The sequence below is a fragment of the Lipophrys pholis genome (genome assembly GCF_963383615.2).
Source record: "Lipophrys pholis genome assembly, chromosome: 11".
NCBI lineage: Eukaryota > Metazoa > Chordata > Actinopteri > Blenniiformes > Blenniidae > Lipophrys > Lipophrys pholis.
The window spans coordinates 9,671,689-9,691,315 of NC_137631.1; the positions used below are offsets into that span (position 1 = coordinate 9,671,689).

General features: G+C 41.6%; 2 protein-coding genes across 4 annotated transcripts; both read right to left on the reverse strand.

The window, feature by feature from the left end:
• Positions 1-2,136: 2,136 nt before the first annotated feature.
• Positions 2,137-8,958, reverse strand: ldhbb (lactate dehydrogenase Bb). Of its 3 annotated transcripts, none has more exons than XM_080475849.1 (8): positions 8,574-8,958; positions 6,629-6,765; positions 6,139-6,256; positions 5,778-5,951; positions 5,522-5,695; positions 4,793-4,910; positions 3,800-3,923; positions 2,137-2,686 (listed from the first exon to the last, which is right to left on the reverse strand). In XM_080475849.1, the coding sequence occupies exons 2-8, from the start codon at positions 6,755-6,757 to the stop codon at positions 2,519-2,521; spliced, it is 1,005 nt and encodes a 334-aa protein (XP_080331975.1). In that variant the 5' UTR covers positions 6,758-6,765; positions 8,574-8,958; the 3' UTR covers positions 2,137-2,518. The 3 variants fall into 3 exon arrangements, with proteins under 3 accessions (XP_080331975.1, XP_080331974.1, XP_080331976.1); XM_080475848.1 differs by having other exon boundaries at positions 2,137-2,716; positions 8,574-8,670; XM_080475850.1 differs by lacking the exon at positions 8,574-8,958 and adding an exon at positions 7,090-7,506.
• A 1,912-nt stretch (positions 8,959-10,870) lies between these two features.
• Positions 10,871-15,294, reverse strand: tmpob (thymopoietin b). The gene is made up of 6 exons (XM_080474923.1): positions 14,744-15,294; positions 14,521-14,632; positions 13,984-14,139; positions 13,692-13,804; positions 13,506-13,606; positions 10,871-13,098 (listed from the first exon to the last, which is right to left on the reverse strand). The coding sequence occupies exons 1-6, from the start codon at positions 14,972-14,974 to the stop codon at positions 12,711-12,713; spliced, it is 1,101 nt and encodes a 366-aa protein (XP_080331049.1). The 5' UTR covers positions 14,975-15,294; the 3' UTR covers positions 10,871-12,710.
• Between the last annotated feature and the right edge of the window lie 4,333 nt (positions 15,295-19,627).

The window sequence follows — 19,627 nt, forward strand, 5'->3', positions numbered from 1 at the left end:
TACAGTTTATTTATTTTAGGTTATCTCAGTCTCACCTTGCATTAGATCACTGTGGCATACTGTTTATACTTATCATTGATTAGGTCATATTTTCTTTCTTCTTCGCTTTTAAGCTCCTATTGAAACTGATCTCAGATGACTTCCTCATAACTCTTATCTATTATAACTCAAATAATAGTTTGTAGATGATAGTTTGGTTTAAGGATCTTCTGTAAAGAGGGATCTTTGTCTTCCAGGAAAGGCAGAAAGTTATAATTGACATATATTTATAATTATTGGCAAGGTATATGTATTTCTCCATGTGCTATCTTAATGTATAACCATGTTATTACAGTAATATTCATTTCTCAGAGCTTTGCAAAGACTTCCTCTTGTGGAAGTTGTAAATAATCAATCGTCAGCTTCATTTGAAAGTGAAAGTCACTGTGAGCGGAGGAACAAGCTAAATGTGATTTACTATTAGAGCAGAGGCAGTACAGTTGAGTTCATGTGCACATTTTCTCTGCAGTGACTCTTAACCGGAGTGTTGACGATGGACTGGACTCGTCTCTAGATTCATCACTTCTTCTGGAGCTTCTGCACCAAACTATGGAAGAAGGTGGAACCTCAGTGTTGTATTTCACCTAAAACCTGTTTACCTTCGATCAATATGATAAATGTAGTCTAATGTCTGTGTTGTGATGTTTCACATGATGACTCTTGTTCCGGGAAGTGTGACTCTGACGTCTTCTCCTTGTTGACTTGTTTATTTCTAAAACATTTTTTCCCCCCATCAGGCAGACGCAATAAAGACAAACACTTCAATTCTCAAGAGCGGAGTTTAACCAATTACTGGAGACTCATTTGAGCCCACGATTAAATGTTCTAATCATTAAAAGTGACATCTGCAAATCATTGTTGTTCAACTCTTGTGTTTTTTTTTTGTTTTTTTTCATGACTGAATTGTGTGTTTGCGGCTGCGCCCTCTACAAGTTTTTAGAATTGAGTGTGACACATGGAGGGATTTCTTTTCACCAGCTGTCTAGTGATTGAAGGAAATCAGCAGCGCCTCCAGACACAAATGCATCCTTCACACCAGGATGTGATCAACACCAGGCTAAACAACATCATCACACTGTCTTCAGCGGGGGTCACACACACAGTCACAGTCTGGGTTAAACAAAGGTGAGCCGCAGCTCACGGTTAGATTTTAATCCCACGGATAGACGCGATGCAAAGAGAGCAAACTTAAGGTAAATTGCGTTTATGGCTTTGTAAGATGATCATTGACTGAACTGAGCAGTTAAGACTGACATGAAAAATGAGATCCACACAGTAGCGTTCATCACGTCTATCTGTTAAGCCTTACGAGGACGCCACATGTCCCGCGGACAACTCAGATACGGTGCTTATTAATCTAATCCCAATGAGGAAACATATATTGGGGACCTTCATTTGTGTGTGTGTGATCAGGTGATCAAACCAACACACTCGCAGGGAAATCGAGCAACTCCTCTCAGAAAAGTCCTCGAGGCGTCAATAGATATTCTCTGTAGATTGTAGGACAACTCGTCCACAAAACTGCAATCCTGGACAACTTGTCCATGTGGTTCCGGATATCTAGTCCACAACTAATTTTTTTCAGCATCATAGATTTGAAGGATTGGTAAGTTTTGATCTAATATGGAGCTGCTTTTACACATTATGCCCAAAATTTAGTTTTTTGCTAATTCTGACTTCAGGATATTTATATTCATCTTCCAACTGAGGTTTTAATCAAAAGTAACTCTTAAAAATGTATTTACATGCACTTGTTCAATTTGTAAACCATTGAGAGAATGGTAAACCAAGACATATGATACTATACTAAATATTTATGAACATATACTAGATATATGAAAGATATATAAAATATCAATTACAAATAACAATATGTAAAAGTACATTGTACAGGATTCTTTTTTTTTTTTTTTTTCAATTCTGAAATCTCATCCGTGGACAAGTTGTCCTACAATCGATTTTATCCACCGCACCACCACACTGCCCTGGGTGGCATTTAAAAGATCTTAAATATACAACAGAGATGTGAGGAAAACAAAGTTTGGCCAGTGACTTCAATGAGGGATTTTCAAAAGAAGCCAAGACTGTTTTTTTTTTCCCATTGTGGTGTTTTTATTGAAACTTTCAGCTCATCTCCTCTGCTGCTCACTTCCATCGAAGCTTCTCACAGCGTCTCGCTACAGAACGATCATTCTATACATTTTTCTCTTCACCAGTCAATGAGTGAGGCCTTGCACTTCTGCCTGAAGCATTAGCAGCCTGTCTGCTTACACACCAAAGCAACACGAGTGTCACATGTTCCCAAGGGAGAGCGTGTGGAAGCGTTTCACTCGACTGGGGTCACAAACCGACGTCTAAGTGGATCTACAGAGGGCTGAGGGTGCAGAGGTGGACTAGCTGATGTTTAGTGACTGCAGAGTGAGAATACAGTGGATGAGAGAGAGAGGGAGATGCAGTGACACCGCCCCCTGTGGGGCGCTCAGACATCCTGCAGGTCCTTCTGGATGTCCCACAGCGTGCTGGCGCTGGCCTGCAGTTGGGCCACCTCATCCTCTGTCAGCGTCATGTTGACCACGCTGCACACGCCTCCATTGTTCAAGACGCAGGGCAGACTCAGGTACACCTCATCGCTGATACCATACATGCCCTGTGAGGGTGAGAGACGGAGAAGACGTTTCTACACATGGTTATTTTGGGCTGTGTGGGATTGATTGTACAATATGGGGGGACGCAGGCCTCCAAGATGAAACATGTTGTGATTTGACCTTAAATAAACATGTTTTTAAGGATAATATGATCATAACAAAGACTGAAATAATCCAGAAATTACATTTGTGACACATAACACCCTGTACTATCTACTGTATAATACAACTTTTGTTTGTCCCCCCCCCCCCCCCCCCCCCGGACTACAATGGTGGGTATGTGGTGATAAACGACGACAGATGAATGCCAACAGAGAAAATGAAGCTTCAATTACATGTTTGATTTAAAAAAATTAAATTAAAAAAATTATAAAGAAGTACGAAAAGATCAATTCTTTCTCAGCACTGGTTTTGCAAGATCCAGGTTGAATGAGACATTTCCAAACTAACAATTGTATTTTCTTTTTGAATTTGATGACGCAATAAATGTGACCTCCAGGGTGACTCTGTTTATGTCACCTACAACTATATCTGTAACACTGGAAACATTAGATTGAACAAATCTTCTCTTTAGGAACAGGTGCTTCCGTTGGTGTGCAACATGTGGTGAAACACAACTAAGTGTGAACAAGTTTTTGCCAAAAGAATACCTCAAACTATTTCTTTTCACAACTAAGTCTATGATTATATTTGTGCGTCAGTAAACACAAAGTACATACTTCAGGATTCAGCTCACATGTTTTGAAATGAAAATCTAAAGCACGTTGGTAAGGCTGCAAAACTGAAACTAATGTAAAAACCTGTTATGCCTACAGAAACATAAGAATGCTGCATACAACATTTAAAAAGTCCATAAAATATAAATCAAATAAACAAATAAAGGGTGAACTGTAGTTCATTTTAATAATGTAGTATATACTAAAACACAAAAATGCCAAATAATAAAAGTAAAAAATGAATCCTAAACAACCAAATGCTGTGAATTACTGTATAAAAAGTACTATATCTTCAAAGTGTCATGTGTCTTTATCCCATTATTCTACGCATGCACAGCACATATTAAGCATTTGTAATTTTGCCCATGCCAAACTATAATACACATGCTCATCATTCACCTTGACCATCGTGGAGACGGGATGAATCCTGTTCATGTTCCTCATGATGCTCTCGGTTAGGTCGGCAACGCTCAGACCGATGGCCCAGTTGGTGTAACCCTTCAGTTTGATCACGTCGTAGGCGCTGAGGGACACGACAACATGACTCAGATGGCAAGAAGCACGTTAGTCAAGACGACTCTGTGTTCCCCCCCCACTCGCGGCTGCAGACTGAATGCGGACGACACAAAAGCAACGCGGTGACGGGATTTGCTGCTTTGTGAGTGTGACAGACGAGACGGTGACAGTGTGGGTGTCAGACGGAGACCCGGCGCTCAATTCATTGTGAGGTCTGTGCTTTGGGTCCGAGTGCAACATAAGCTCACAAATGTAATTTACAAGAATCACAGACCAGAGAATCCTGGACAATATCAATTGAAAACGGTAATGATTGGGGAAAAATATACTAAATAATTGGTATTATTTATTCCATCTGTCTAGAAAAAGCAGAAAATCCAGATAAAAAGGTTGTGATATCCACAAGTTATTGGCTCCATTTGATTATTCAAACCACTTTCACTGCAAGTTGAAAATATCTGGATCTGAAAGTTGTGTAATCCAACAGAAAGATGTGACACCTGTAGGGAAGGATTGTCCTCTAACGGGAGATTAAAAAGGTCTTAGACAAGCAGCTTCTGTGAGGTTTAAAAAACTGGTGATGTTTCAGAGAACAGGATGATGGATATAATGTGATACTAAGCAGTGCCATAATTGAGGTGTTTCCTCAAATATCTTGTGTTCAATTTGATCTTTGAAAAAAATGGAAAAAAGCGAATTGCATGAATATAGTTGTAGAGAAAAATCACCATTTTTAATGCAATCGTGACATGAAATCTGTATTTCATTACTGTTACATTCACCTACACCTACAGAGTAAACACAATACTGTAATTGAGTTTTTTTTTACATCCCTAATAAGCAAAACCGAGCCGTTTGAGGTGTTCTCTGACCTACCTGTCCACAACCATCTTGTGAGTCTCTCTCCAGTTCTCGCTGTCGTTCTCTGTGCCAATATCAGGGTTTAAAGTCTGCAGGTTGACTCCGGCTACGTTTGTTCCACTCCACACCGGCACTAAACACACCACGTCCACACGGTTAGCTTTAGTCCTCATACCACAAGAAGCAGTAGTCTCCTCAATCATTTGTCAACTCCAGACTGATAATATGCTTCCTCACAGTTTTTAGTACATTCAGGCTTTTTTTTTTTTTTTTTTACTTTTTAATGTGGAGTGACGGTATGAAGTTATTTGGTCATTGAAGGGGCAAAAATCACCAGTGAGAACTCCTTTTTTAAAACACATGGCACGGCGCATCAAATATAGAAACAGTCACATTTTAAAATTTCAAGTGTAGCCTGAGGCTACGGTAAGTATATGCATTCCCATGAGTCTTTTCTTTTTCATTAATACAGTATAAATTTTGAATATCAAGAAGCAGGTCTATAATAAATATGAATTCCATCCATATTGATTATCTTACTGATATGGGCAACCTGATGAATATTCAAATTACAATCAAACGTAGGCTGAGTGAGGAAGATGTCTTAAAAATCTGCATTTTTAAAGAAAGAAATGCATCGACCCCATTTATGTGACTGTGAAACGTTCTTTCCACGGACGATGGGCGCTTTTTAACAACTGTGACCCTCGTGCATGAAGTTGCTGAGATTGGACCGACGCTCACCGCTCGTGTCCCCGTGCTCTCCCAGGATCCATCCGTTGAAGCTGCTGGGGTGGATCCCCAGCTTCTCGGCCATCAGGAAACGGAAGCGCGCAGAGTCCAAGTTGGTGCCGCTGCCGATGACGCGGTGCTTGGGAAGGCCGCTGAGTTTCCAGGTCACGTATGTCAGCACGTCCACTGTTGGGAGAGAAAGTCCAGGCCAACATGGAACGTGTGTTCACGTCTGAAATGGACGGAAGGAGTGCGCGGAGTACTGCACCTGGGTTGGAAACAACAATGATGGTGCAGTCAGGGCTGTATCGGACTATCTGGGGGACGATGTGTTTGAAGATGTTGACATTTCTCTGGACGAGGTTCAGCCTGCTCTCCCCCTCCTGCTGACGGACCCCGGCTGTCACCACAACGATGCGGGAGTTGGCGGTAACCGAATAGTCTGAGAGAGGAGAAGGAGAAGTGTTGCCGGTCAGAAAAAGGCCAAAAGGATTTGTTTTCATTCGCAGATATGAGTGGGAACTTATTTTCAGAAAACTGGTGCAATGTTCCAGTAAAGTCGATGAATAGCACAACTGCATTGATCAAAACTAACTCGGCTTTTCTTTGCCTGTCTGGGGTCAACTTGCCTTTGTCTGCTACGATTTTGGGGGTTTTGAGGAAGAGGCTGCCATGCTGCAGGTCCATCATCTCTCCCTTCAGCTTGTCCTCCATCACGTCCACCAGGGCCAGCTCATCGGACAGCTCCTGCACACATCAGGGACGGTCACGACGGCAGCCACACACTGTAAACTCATCAATATGTTGAGCAAATGAGCCCACAAGCTGACAGGATTCAAGTCAAGTCGCTGTGTGATGATATTTATGTACAAGGTCTTCCTCGATTTGGAGGTGATCCCCACTGCAGCCTGCTTCCAGGCTGAAATACCTCGGTGGATATTCCTGATCGATCTCTCTTGATGGCAGCCACAATCCCACAAGGACAGTGAGGGGAATAACACCCAGATCAGACACCAAGAGATCAATCCAGTCTAGGAGGATCCTGGGTATTACCTTGTCCTGTGACACCAGCAGGCAGGAAGGTAATCTGAGAAGAGGGAGAACCAGTGGGACTCTTACCCTGAGCAGGATGCTGATGGCACAGGCCATGCCAACCTGGCCCACACCCACCACTGTCACTTTGTTCCGGGGGGGCTCGGGGGGCCCACTGAACAGGGGAGTGATCAGCCTCTGCAGGATTGAAGCCATGTTTAGAGCTAAAAGGAGGGAAGAGAAAAGAGTCCCGGGTTAGAGCAGACAAACATTTCACATCGCTGCAACAGAAGCAGGCTGTCCTGCACCCCCTGCGTGTTCAAACCTCATAAATACTGCACCGAGTCGGGACGCGGAGGGACCGTCGGTAGCACAAATAAACGCATGTCTTCTTACACATCTCAAGAGTTTACAACAAGACACCAACATACACTAACTGAGCTCGGTCACACTCGTTACATCTCTGCAGAGATCACCTTGAAATGACATGCAGGAACACACACACATACACACACACACACACACACACACACTGCAGCAATACTTGCTTTGTTCGACGAAGCTCCGAGCTGCAATGTATAAATACCACCATGTAATCAGCATGGCAAGCTCAATGGATACCTAAGGTGTGCGCCCACAGAGCTGTGCACCACCTCACGGAGTCAGTGTGAGTGCGATCCAGACAGTGGAGGCAGGTATCCGGTCAGCTGCTGCATGAGGAGCAGCAGCAGTATGAGGCGCATGTGACTCAGGACCGGCCGGAGGAGCTGTGAGCTGAACAGAGCTCCTCTCCCTCCTCTCCAAATGGAACACAATACGCTATAAGCGGATGCCAAAGTTGACTGTCTGACTGCAAATGGTTAAAGGAGTTACTGTAATCTCTTAACGCTGCGTCCATCTGCTGCACCTGCACCACAGACTAATCACACACAAGCTCCCCCGAACAACACTCCATTGTGAAATCTGAAACAATTCCCAGACTGAAATCAACATTAGGTATTTCACAAATTGTTGCTCGCATCATTCTAACGACAGCATAATACACACAACCATATGATGCAGATATATGACTGGAGTTGTTGAATAATGACAGGCAGAGATTGAAACTGAACAATTAGACAAACACAGATTACTATGTGCACATCTGGGATCAGTAACAACTCAAAGCTAAACACAATGGTGTTTTATGGAGTGGAACATTTCCACGGTTTATCCTCAATAATGAACTGTGAAGCACTGAAATCACATTTTCCTTGAAAGCCCAAAGAGTGAAACCACCCATTCATTACCCCAGAGTGAAACTGGATTAACAAGTAAGAGCACTCAGCGGATGTAAACACAGTCGGTTAATGAGGTGGCTTAGTATGCAAGGTCGCTGGAGGGACAGCAGGTTCTGTAACTTTAATTATTAATATTAAAAATTACAATTACAAAACTACAAAATGATTACCAAAGGGATTTTTCATGCCAGCGCTGTGAGCAAGACATCTGTACGGCAACATGACACTTTCGTTTGTAATAAAGTTGTCTTGGAAACAAGAACATGGGCGATACAACTGGATATCCTAATAGGAGATTACCACAGATTATATGATACATCTGCGAGGGACAGACATGTTAAGATGAAATCATTCACTACCCAAGACCTAAAAGCATCCGACGCGTCTGAAAAGTAAAAGAAAAAGCACCACAGTTGCTTTTACATTGTTGAAGAAAAAAAATATCATTGCATTGGTTTAGTTGGTGGTTGTGTCTGTGCATCTGGAGACAGTCAGACCGACAGCTTTGTTCACAACAGACTCACATACATAAGATGGATAAAGAAATAAACTGAACGCAACTTACAGCTCTGTGTGTAGTACAAACAAACCAACAATTCCAATAAGCACAACAGTGAAGATGAATCATGTGAACCAACGCCGAGCACGTTTATGCCATCACTTCATCCAGAACGACAGAATTCAAAACACTGCTAGGAAAACAGAGCTGTCAGTTTAACCCTTTCCTCCCGATGTCCAGAGGGTCCATCTACCTGAGAAGGGACTCCTTGTCGTTTGTCCACGGTGAGATTTCCCCTTGGTGTGTTGCACTCTGCGCCTGCTTCTCTTCCTGTTGTGCCGTCAGGCTGCAGCCTGCTGGATTTAATTGATTAATCCTCTCCATCCCCTGCAAAGTCTCAGTTTGGCAATCCAACGCTCTCCTCAGTCAGCTGGTACGGCCTCCATTGATATATTTTAATTAATCCAAAAAAAAAAGAAAAGAAAAGAAGAAGATATGACTAATTAGCACAGATTAACTGTATGAATCCAACTGAATTCCTTCTATAGAGACAAGAGGCCTGGAAATGCAAATAATAAGTGTTCATAAGCAGTGAAAGGTTCACTGCAGTGCATTCAGCTGAGCAGACTGAATTTCACATGAAACTCAGCAGGGAGCTGCAGAGGGCAGGCAAGCTGCTCCGGAACAGGTGGACTCAGCCAGTGTGTCTAATTTAGAACAAGTTAAAAAAAGACAGTTTTCAGCCGAGTCCTCTCCTAACCTTCAGATTGAAGTTTCCTGAGGACACAGGCTGCATTTCTTCATCAAGCACAGGCAGCAGAGAACCAGCAGGGGGACGCAGCATCACACTCACAGAGACACCAGAAAACATTCTGTCAGGAATCTGATGTAGTCACAACCTCACTTTGTGTGTTTAACTCTGTACTGATCGATACCTGATCTCAATGGGACTCCCTGAAAAGTTGAAGATAATTAAAGCTACAAGCAGCGATGAGCGGCTCCTTCGCACACCCATGCACGTTGGAACGCGGTGCATGCCGAGGTTTGGTGTATGCCAAGAGTGTGAAACCATTGACTTTACAGCAATTTTTCCAGGTTTGCAGGTGGCACTGCGGAACCATTTTGCACCACCCATGTCCGAAACCAATGAAATGTGCACTTGTTCAGCAGCACTTAATTTTGTGCCAAATGTCATCCTCCTTGGTGAAACCACTGATTGATTGTTCTCCCAGTAGGTGTAAGTGTTTGCACTGTGGAGGACTGGAGGATTGTAGAAGATGAATAGAAGTGGATAATCCTATCAGGTAATTGGTCACATATTGAATCCCAATAAACACACATGGTATTAAAACCATTTGGAAGGGTTAATCTAGTTTTGAATAGGATTTTGGGTTAAGTCAGGGGTCTGCAATGTGCAACTCTGGAGCCACATGTAGTGGCTCCCTGAAGCTTAAGTTATACCAAAATAAACATTGTATCTGCTTTTTATTTTATTTACACACCAGAGTCATTTTAAAAATGACTTTCATCTCTTGGATTAAAAAAAAAAAAAAAAAAGACTTTAAACTAACTTTATTATCTAAAATAAGGCACAAAAACTAAAATGGGAAAAATTGTTCAAATCAAAGGAAATGGGAAAAATGCTAAAATGACTACACTTTCCAAAAGCTAAAAAACTTAAAAAGGGAGAAAAAAACCGAAACAAAATTGCTTTGAAAAAGAATAACATGGCGAAAATGTCCTTTCTTCCTGCGGAGACAAGACTCAATAACTACTTCCTGTAAATAGTGTTTATCGTGTTTTACTTCATTTTATCCTTTCTGTGCTTAAATTAGTCACCGTTGAGTCTTGTACATATTAATATTCAAAGTTACTTCGTTAATTCGTGCGTGTGAGTGTGTGTGGGTGGAGTGTGTGTGTGTGTGTGTGTGTGTGTGTGTGTGTGTGTGTGTGTGTGTGTCTGACATGCAGCAGCAGCCCCCTATCTGGGCGGGTTGGACCTTAACCTTCCACATTAGTGAGTCATTTAAAACTAAAGACCACGATACAGAAGAAGAACTTTGAGATAAATCGTGTTTCACAGATCACATTAGACGTTTTCCTTTTTTTTTTTTTTTTTTAAATTTATACTTATGGTTTATTTTTAACTTCCGCTAAAACAGCGCCGCAGTCCACACAGCCGCTGACTTCGAGACGTTCACTTTTGAGTTTCACGTTTCCCGCTTGAGCTCTGAATTTAAAACGCTTCAGAGCGGGAAGTCTGTAAAGCTCCGCCCACCGGAACCGTCCCGGCCAGATTGTTCAAGCGCACCCAAAGGTTCAACTCCAATAGCGTTGATCTGCCATCTGTTTCCAATAATCTCGTGCAGAATTCCATTGACCCTTCAGCTGTCCCCCCCCCCCCCCCCCCCCGGATAGATGTACTTTCTGTACTTAATTAAAACTTTTTTTTACTCCTTTTTAAATCCCTAAAGTTCGTTTACAACATTTTGAAAAATTACAATACTGCAGTTTTGTTTTTCTTGTGACTTTTTAAAAATGCATCATTGAAAACTTTTAAGGCCTCCAGATTACAGAGAACAGACTTTATTAAAGAGAGAATCATACATTTTGGCCACAAAGAATTTAAAGTCCAGTCATGTCACATTCAAAATGAAGAAAGCTATAAATTCCAGATATGGTGGGTAAGTTAAATGACTCACAAACTGCAGAAATATGATGTGACAACCAAGTTTATTTTATGATACACTGCCTACATTATCATAAATAAACAGATCAAAAATCCTTACCCACATAACCCCTGTGGTTTCTGCCCGTTGTGGGGGAGCTGCCTGATGATGGATCACTTCAGTTAAGTTTGCAAGGTTTCAGATTAAGATACAGTATCACTTGCATGTCTTACATATTGCTTCAAAATGTCAGCTTTAAATGTGTTATAAAAAAGTTGAACACGCCACTTTAGAAAAATATCAAAATAGAAACAACCCCCCCCCCCCAGAAAACCTACCACCTCCGACATCACCTCCAGTGAGGATGTGGGTGAACAGCCCAATTCAGTTTTACCTAGTGTCTTTACCAGTGGGGATTTTGCCCATTTTGGCAGACGTACGACTCTTGACAATTAAAAAAATAAAATGGTGAGACCAAAATAAAAAACTTTTCTTCATGCGACTTCTTTGTAGATCAGTGTGGTGGGCTATGTGGGTGCACTGCAGCAGCCAGTCCTGTTTATACGGTAGGACTGAAGGATCAGAAATCTCATGAACACAAAGGTAAAACACAACAGAACTCTAACATCCAAAGCATGTAAACTCAAATGGACACACTGGTGGAGACGAGGGAAAAAAATAAAAATAAAAAATACATATCAGATGCTGCCAAATGGAGTCTGGTGAAATTAATACGAACAGCAACAGATACCGAAATGCTTTCAGTCACGGATTTTCAGATCAAATTCACAAAAGCTGTGGTACAAAATGCCAAAAGTACAGTAAAATGTTAGCTTCATTCACTGACAGTTAAATCATAATTACATCACAGTGCCCAGAAAACAATTGTTTCATGATCAGAGCTCCACATAAGAGAATCTTTACTGCCGCGATCAATCAATGGAAGAACATAAAAAAAAAAAATTAAGTGAAACGGTTTGACGGTGGGCTGATTTCCTTCATGCAGTGATGCAACCTGATTACACCATGTCCCTCCTCCCAGCACAGACTACATTAAAAAGTTTGAACTGAATCATCCTGAGCACCTTTGAAATGACAAAATCACTCTTCCTAAATCTATAGCTAGAGAGCAAATGTTGGAATCCATGCGGAAACACGTTTCAACCTTGCGGTGTTTTAAGAAGCACTGCTTTGTACTGAAAATTTTATTTAAAAAAAAAACAAACAAAACATAAAGAAAAATGGGAGGGCGCTAAGTGCTCAGAGTGTCCAGGCACTTCACCATCAGAAAAACACCTGGCACAGAGCACGAGATAAAAACTACAGTATAACCTTCAAAAACTACGACCATGCACTGATAGACTGGCCTCTCCATTCTGCACTCCTTTCTATATTTAAGGGTAAATACACACAAAGACACAAACAATTCACAGACTGAAATCAACATTGAGTTTAGTCTCTTCTGACTGCCACAAAACAGTGTTATCCAGAGGTTACTGGTTGAAAAGACCCCACTCTTGCTGCAGGAGGAAAGCGGGAGTCTGGAGAAGGAGAGTTTGTGTTTTTCTTTTTGAATCTGTGTCTCTGTCCAAACACGGGAGGGGGGGAAATAAAAACAGGGGGGGGGGGGGGGGGTTGAGCTGAGTTTACTGCTGGAGTTGTGGTGTCCTGTGGCAGGCAGGTGGTATGGGTGAGGTGTGGCGGGGGCGTGGTGAGGGTCTTTACTTGTTGGTGCCCTGTGAAGCACCGCTGCTGCTGAGGCCCAGGTAGGTGGCCGCCTGCTCCACAGCGCCCTGGAGCGGGACGACCACCCTGTCCAGGAGCCCTCTGAGGGTGTCGACCTGATTAGAATCCAGGTTCTGGTAGACGTAGTAGAGAGAACCGCCCACCACCACAAGGATCAGGAGCTTGAGCAACAGGGACAACAGGAAGCCTCGTCGGGCTGGCGCTTTGCTGGATGACACAGTGTTGCCCTGTCTGCTGAAAGATTCGGAGTAGGAGCGGCTCTCAGTGAGGACGCTGTGCTTCACGCGCGACTCATCCAGCCAGTACTCGGTTGGTTTCACAGGCCGTCCAGCCGCCCCTCTGATTGGGCGCCTGCAGGTTGCACTGTTCCACAAGAGAGAAACTTTTAGTCAAATGTAAGATAAATCTAAATAACAGATCTATATATTACTTGTTTTACACCATAAACCTGAATATGGTCTTTTAGCAGCACACAAACTCTTCTCATTAGTCAATTTCTACATCCAAACAGCAACTCTGCGATCAAAAAGTCTGAAAAAACAGTAGAGTGGCTTTTGTGTCTCTTGTTTTCTCACTGAAATATTAAGTGTGGTCTTCACAAACCCTAATGTTGGATAAAGCAGCACAGAAGATGAGATCTTCAGTCAACGATTAAAATTCAGACTCAACTTTTAGGACACAAAATGTGAGTAATGTTGTTGACTCTACTATGAGTTAGAAAGCTCACACAAGGAAACCTAATTAACATAAAATTCCTGATCAGCTGTTACCTGATTCCTGTTGGTGTGCTTATTTCATTGGCAAGGATATCTTCCACAACACTCTCGCTGGCCTTCTTAGGAGCTTCTTCAATGATAATTTCCTCCACCACCTGCCAATGTTACATAAAACACGTGAAGACAAACAGATACTTGTACTCCAATCACTGAGATGAGCAAGAGCAAAATGTGCCTGACCTTGGTTTGTCGTCTGCTGCTGGTTCTGACCGTGACAGGAGTGGATTTTCCTCTGCTCCTAACGGGTTTCTCCACCACAGGGATTGGCTCTGGTTCAGGAACAGTGATCTCCTCTATACAAACAAACAGATTATGGAAACATTCCAGTATCAACACACTGATCAATGCTTTAACCAAACCTCTGATGGGATTGATTTAAATAATTTTGCTGTATAACACATAAGAAGTTCTTCAGCATGACATTTTCTTTGTCTGAGGTTTTACAGTAATCAGTTGTGTATTCGGGGCTCACCATCTTCTTTGTCGCTGTACTGGTCGGAGTTTGTGTTGCCGTTCTGGTTGCTGTCTCCCTTGGGGAGAGTTGTGATTTCTGTAGGAACTTCAGACTCCTCTGGCGGCTGGTCCAAAAGCTTCTGCAGCTTCTTCTCATACACCTTACGGGTCGAGTCTAATGAAACAAAGAGAGAGGGGAGTAAATACATGATATGATCAAAAAAATTTAAAAAAATGAACATGTAGTAACATGCTTAGTCTAGCATTGGCTGTGTGTAATACACACCCAAGCTGGACTGATTGTGGTTAGTTATTTCTATATGTTTTCTGTTGATCTACATGAGGCTATTGGCATGTTGAAGTAGGTCATCTGAGGGCACCGCAAAGCCAGGCCAAGCTTAAAATAAAGCAGTTTCTTTTCTATTTATAACATCATATATACAATAATAACAGTTTTTTGGGGGGAGTGGGGTACAGTATTACCATCTTAAAGTATAAAGTTTGCATGAGAGGATTACTGAGGAACAGGTTGTAACAGATGCTTTCTTGAACTCACCAACAATGGGTCCTGAGTCCACACCATGCTTTGCCAGCTGTTGTTTTAAATCTTCATCAGTGAGATCTGTCACCTCTTCCGTGCGAGGCTTATCAGTCTTTCTGGTAGCTTTCTGTACAAACATTCAAGACACAACGTCACGGACGAGTTTTAACACACATTTTGCCACAAATAATGCGATTTCACACGGTAAAATAAAAAAGGGCAGTAAATGAAAACTCACTCTTCCAGAGCGACTTTTGTTGGACACGACGGGTGCAGGCAGCTCCTCGTCGCTGGAGAAGGTGTCTGCTGGCGGACTCTTGTTGTTCAGTATGGTCAAGTTCTTCAAGTACAGCTGCACGTACACTTCTTTCTTATGCTCTCCGCTGGGAAGTGGCACATTGTTCGCAGCGAGCTCGTTCTTCAACTTGTCTTTCGTGAGAACCGACGGGTCTTCCAGAAATTCTGCCATGCTGACTGGATTTACAGATCAACAATAACAACACCACCAGCGGGGACGTGACGGGGAAGCGCTGTTGTCAAACAGAACTGGCGCCTAACCGCTGCCGACGAAGCTAGCAGCGCACAAGCAAACGTCCAAATAAACGTGCTCTCCTGCTTATTAGCCGAGCGGCGAAACTATCCCGCGATAGTTCGGATTTTTTGGAAACGGATATGCTCGTGTGCCGCGCGGGAAACCGGTGTTAAAATCGAAATAACCTGGCTGTGAATGGACTATATTAGCTTAGCTTCTCACCGGCGATCCTGCCTCTGTCTCTCCGCGGTCGCAACAAGGCCTGGGAACAACGAGCTCTGTGATTGGACGGAGCGCGACAGTCAGCTCGGCTCTGATTGGACGGACGGCAGTCCCACCGCCACAAAGAAACCCCAGGCTCTGTGTGCGTGTGCGTGTGCGTGTGCGTGTGCGTGTGCGTGTGCGTGTTTGAGATAACAGATCCGGGAAAAACCTGCCCACAATATGTGCCCGCAAAAAGTTCTCATTATCACCGTATGAGCCAGTCAACGAGAGTTTGATGAACTAGTTTGAGGCGCTTTATGTGACATCAGAACAATTTCAATCATGTTCTTGTCTCATTTTAATGATTACCCCGTGACCTCCTCATGAGTTTCTATAGTTCTCTTCTTCTTCTTCTTTTTTTTTTTTTTTTTTTAAATTAAAAGTGATCAAATGTTAATTTAGGCTTTTTAATTTACACAATATGGCAACCAGCATGCAGTGTAGTGTATTAAGAGTATTAAGATTGGATTTGGCTCCCAAACAGAAGAGGGCAGCAAACACCACACTATTCCATCAACCCCACACGAGTTTGGTTTAGTGCAGGAGTCTGCAACCTTCTTGACCAAAAGAGCCAATTTCACAATTTCCTACCCAATAAAATGTGTCTGGAGCCACAAAAGCTGTAAATGATCTGAAATTAACAAATAAAACATTTAAAAACAATTGCTATGCATACACAAACTGAGGTCACCTTCATGAAGGTACAATTTTAAATATACTTTATTACATTTGTAACCTTTGCAGCGTTTTCTTTCCTCTTTTTTCATTGTTTTTCCATTTTGTCTTATTTTTTCCTTTCCTTTCTTTTACCTTGTTTTTTTCTTTTTTCTTTCTTCTCTTCCCCCTTTTCCTTTTTATTTCTTTTCCTGAAAATAGAATCAGAACTGGCAATTTTAATGATTTCAGTGTAACCGTTTTTACAGTGTTATTACTTTTTTGGTTGTTTCAGCTATTTTATGCTCTTTTATTTTGCAGTTCCAGCTATTCTGACTATTGTAGTAGTTTTACTTTTATTAGCTGTTTTTAGCCTTTTGATAAATCAGTGTGGACTGCAAATAAAATATATATATATATTTTTTTAACATCATATATTGTGAAAGCTTAATGGAGTCCTCCACAGCAGCCGAAGAGCCACACGTGGCTCCAGAGCCGCAGGTTGAAGACCCATAGTTTAGTGAAAGTTTTGGCGCAGTTAATTGTTTCAGATACTATTGTAGTACTCAAGACCAGTCTAGGTCTGGACAACATAATTTCAACATCTTGGTTTTGTCTTGGGCTTCCCTGGTCTTGGTGTTGACTTTGGTCAGGTGGTCTTGACTTCAACACTTTCACGTGTGTCAAACTCATTAAATCGACGTAGTTCAGGCGCCACATGATGCTCAATGGGATCTAGAGTGGGCCAAACTAGTAAAAAGATAGCACAATAATCTATAAATAATCTGCAAATAACTACAACTCATATTTCGTTTGAAAATGTAATTTAATATGTCTTTACAAAACAGTGAAATATCAGAATAAAATATCTCTTAATCAATTTTGTTGTAACTACAAATACAACAGATAATTCACTTTTTTCTTTTCAAGGTTTAAAATAACTTTCTTTTTACGTTTTACCTTTGCCAGGTCATCCTGCGGGCTCTATTGGACATACAGGTGGACCTGTTTTAGCCTACTTTCTATATGTGAGACCCACCTGGTCTCGAGAGCAAGCAAACTGTAATGTCACTGGAGATCACATTATGTACTGCAAAATGTCCAAACTTTACCAAGCATATGCATATATTTAGTTTCTGGTTAAAATTTCTTCATTCATTTCAAATATGACACAGTCCTTTCATAAGTGAGATTCCACGTCGGGAGTTGAATAGCTCGAACTTAGTCAAGAAAGTTTTTTCGTTTCAGAATGAAAAAGTCCAAAAACAGGTTATTTTATAGTGATTGTGTTCTATGCCATGACTTCTTCTTCTTTCTCTTCTTCTGGCATTGCCACATCATATCATCTTCTTCCAATCTCCCTCTTTCTGTATCCTCCCTCCTCACACAAATCTCCTGCACTGTCCTCCCTCACTGTATCCATCAACCTCCTCGCTGGCCACTCTTCTCAAACTCGTCTCTCACAGTCTCCCCGGACTATCATGAGCTGTCCTTCCACTGTACTTAATCCTGTCCATTCTGCTCACTCCCAGTAAAAACCTCAACGTCCTCAGCTCTGCCATGTCCAGCTCGTCCTCCCGTCTCCCGTGAACTTTTACCGCAAATAATGTTGTATACTTTGAGTATAGACTGATACACATTTAGGATGGTTTCAGTTTAACCATAGTGAGGATTTAAGTATTTCTCTGTTTTGCATTTGCTATTAAAATATAATTCATATTCAATCTATGAAATTGACATTGTCAAACCACATGTTGTCATCAACACTCTTGTATCCTTCAAGTAAGGCACAACTTTTAAAACATGTATTCAAGATTGTTGCAGCTCCTCCATTTTGAGTGTGAGGATTAAATATTTTGTCTCTGTTTGATATAACAGTTCTAGAGAACACACAGCGCTGGATGTTCGCTCTTTTGGTTTATTGGCAAGGTACACATATCATTTACTTGCAACTAGTGGCCGAGGATTTCAGCTTTTTGTATTAACTGACACAATCTTTTTGCTTTCTCGTATGATTTATACATTAAGGCCTACAAACATTTAAAAACAAATTTAAAGAACACTAAGTAAAACATGCCATTTATGTACTTAGCCTACTTTCAACATCATTTACTCAAGAATTAAGCATTTAGAATATGCTTTTATCCAATTAGCAGACAAATTCTTGGTTGGTAATATGTCACAGGATACTGATATATTGTCTGTAATGTCACGCAACCCTCACTAATGCAACATTTCATATCGAACATGACACTGGGAAAGTCTAATGTACATTTTCTGGCAGAAGTCCCACTTAATTTCTGATGATATTTTCAATTGTTAAACAAAAATGAAAAGTTCTGAGCTGTGTCTATGTTTTTCTTTTCAATATATATAATTCATAGTATAGTCAAGAATCAATAAACAAAAATGATTAACATATTAATCAATGATCTCCTGTCAGTGTTTGTTTCGCTGCTGGGACAGAGGTTTGAGGTGCCCCCATGTGGCTCCCCACATGTCCTTCAGACCTGCCTCTCTGGGGCTTTCTGGGATGCTGCTACAGAAACCAAGCAACTGATCCCCACCTCAGCCCCAAACCACACCAAAATACAGCACTTCAAGTATAGTTCAGCTTTTCCATAGCGGATTTGCCAATAGAGTGTAAGCGTAAAAAATGTTGAGCCCTTGAGAAACACCTCTTAAGCTTCCTTTGTATGTAATTTACACAGAAAACAAGACACAGGCCAAGAATCATAGAGAGTGCCTCTTTAAGCATAACAGTCATGGCCTCTGAAAAATGACAAAGCCAGCTCTTTAATCGTCAGCATTCACATTGTCAGTTCATTTTAAATGGAACGCCTCCGCCTGATGTCAACCAGTCAATAAATTTGACAATGTTTATTGACAGGTGGGCTGTTAAAATAAATGTGGGGAACAAGAGACATAGCTGACTGGACGGAGACAAAAGAAAATAGCAGCTCAGGTGATGTTACTTTAAGAAAGTTGAATTGACAATCGAATAATTAATGATATGTTGTGTTTGGAAACAACGGCTCGGCTCAAGTGAGCTCAAACCCCAACATCCACTTTCTAAAAGAGGATTTCGGATCATTTAGAAAAACCTTGAACCCAGACTCCTCAGTTGAGTTGATCTTGGATTTTAAGTGTTTCTAAATCCCAATTGAGCCAACCACAGGAGTACCTTAGGAAAAGTCAACCGTTACCACCCAGAGGATGTCTGATCCAATTCCACTGACACAATAAAACACATTCCTGTGAAATTAATCAGTGCTACACAATTAAAGCAGACTGTTTGATAACAGAGGCTGTCACCTCACTGTCGTACTTCTGCTGCTCGATCCAGATTAACGTCATAATAATTATAGAACTCAGCTGTATGTTCAGTGTATAAAGGCTTTTTCTGTTTTAAAACCTTCTTCTTCCCTTTTTTTTTTTTTTTTTACATAAGCAGAGTATTCTTAGTACCACACACAGCTACACAAAAGTCAGTTTTCCTGTACTAATCTATCACAACAATCTCTAATCCTCCAAGGATGTTTTTGCACCCTGCCAAACTAATTAAGATCAAGTCCTGGGCAGTTTCCTGTGTAAAAAAGGAGGGTAGGATGCGGGCAGCGGGAGCAGTGCTGCGCACCGGAGTTGAGATTTGTGTGTCCTGGCCTTGCGACA

What these genes read in the sequence shown, in the direction of transcription:
- ldhbb (XM_080475850.1), bottom strand. Translation starts at nt 7,144, where the DNA reads ATGCTGATTACATGGTGGTATTTATACATTGCAGCTCGGAGCTTCGTC. An exon ending in TCGGAGCTTCGTCGAACAAA is followed by an intron (nt 6,766 to 7,089) that starts GCAAGTATTGCT and finishes CCCTCCTTTTAG; the next exon opens with CTCTAAACATGGCTTCAATC. An exon ending in CCATCAGCATCCTGCTCAGG is followed by an intron (nt 6,257 to 6,628) that starts GTAAGAGTCCCA and finishes TGATGTGTGCAG; the next exon opens with GAGCTGTCCGATGAGCTGGC.
- tmpob (XM_080474923.1), bottom strand. Translation starts at nt 14,974, where the DNA reads ATGGCAGAATTTCTGGAAGACCCGTCGGTTCTCACGAAAGACAAGTTG. An exon ending in GCAGCAGACGACAAACCAAG is followed by an intron (nt 13,607 to 13,691) that starts GTCAGGCACATT and finishes TAACATTGGCAG; the next exon opens with GTGGTGGAGGAAATTATCAT. An exon ending in AGCACACCAACAGGAATCAG is followed by an intron (nt 13,099 to 13,505) that starts GTAACAGCTGAT and finishes CTTGTGGAACAG; the next exon opens with TGCAACCTGCAGGCGCCCAA.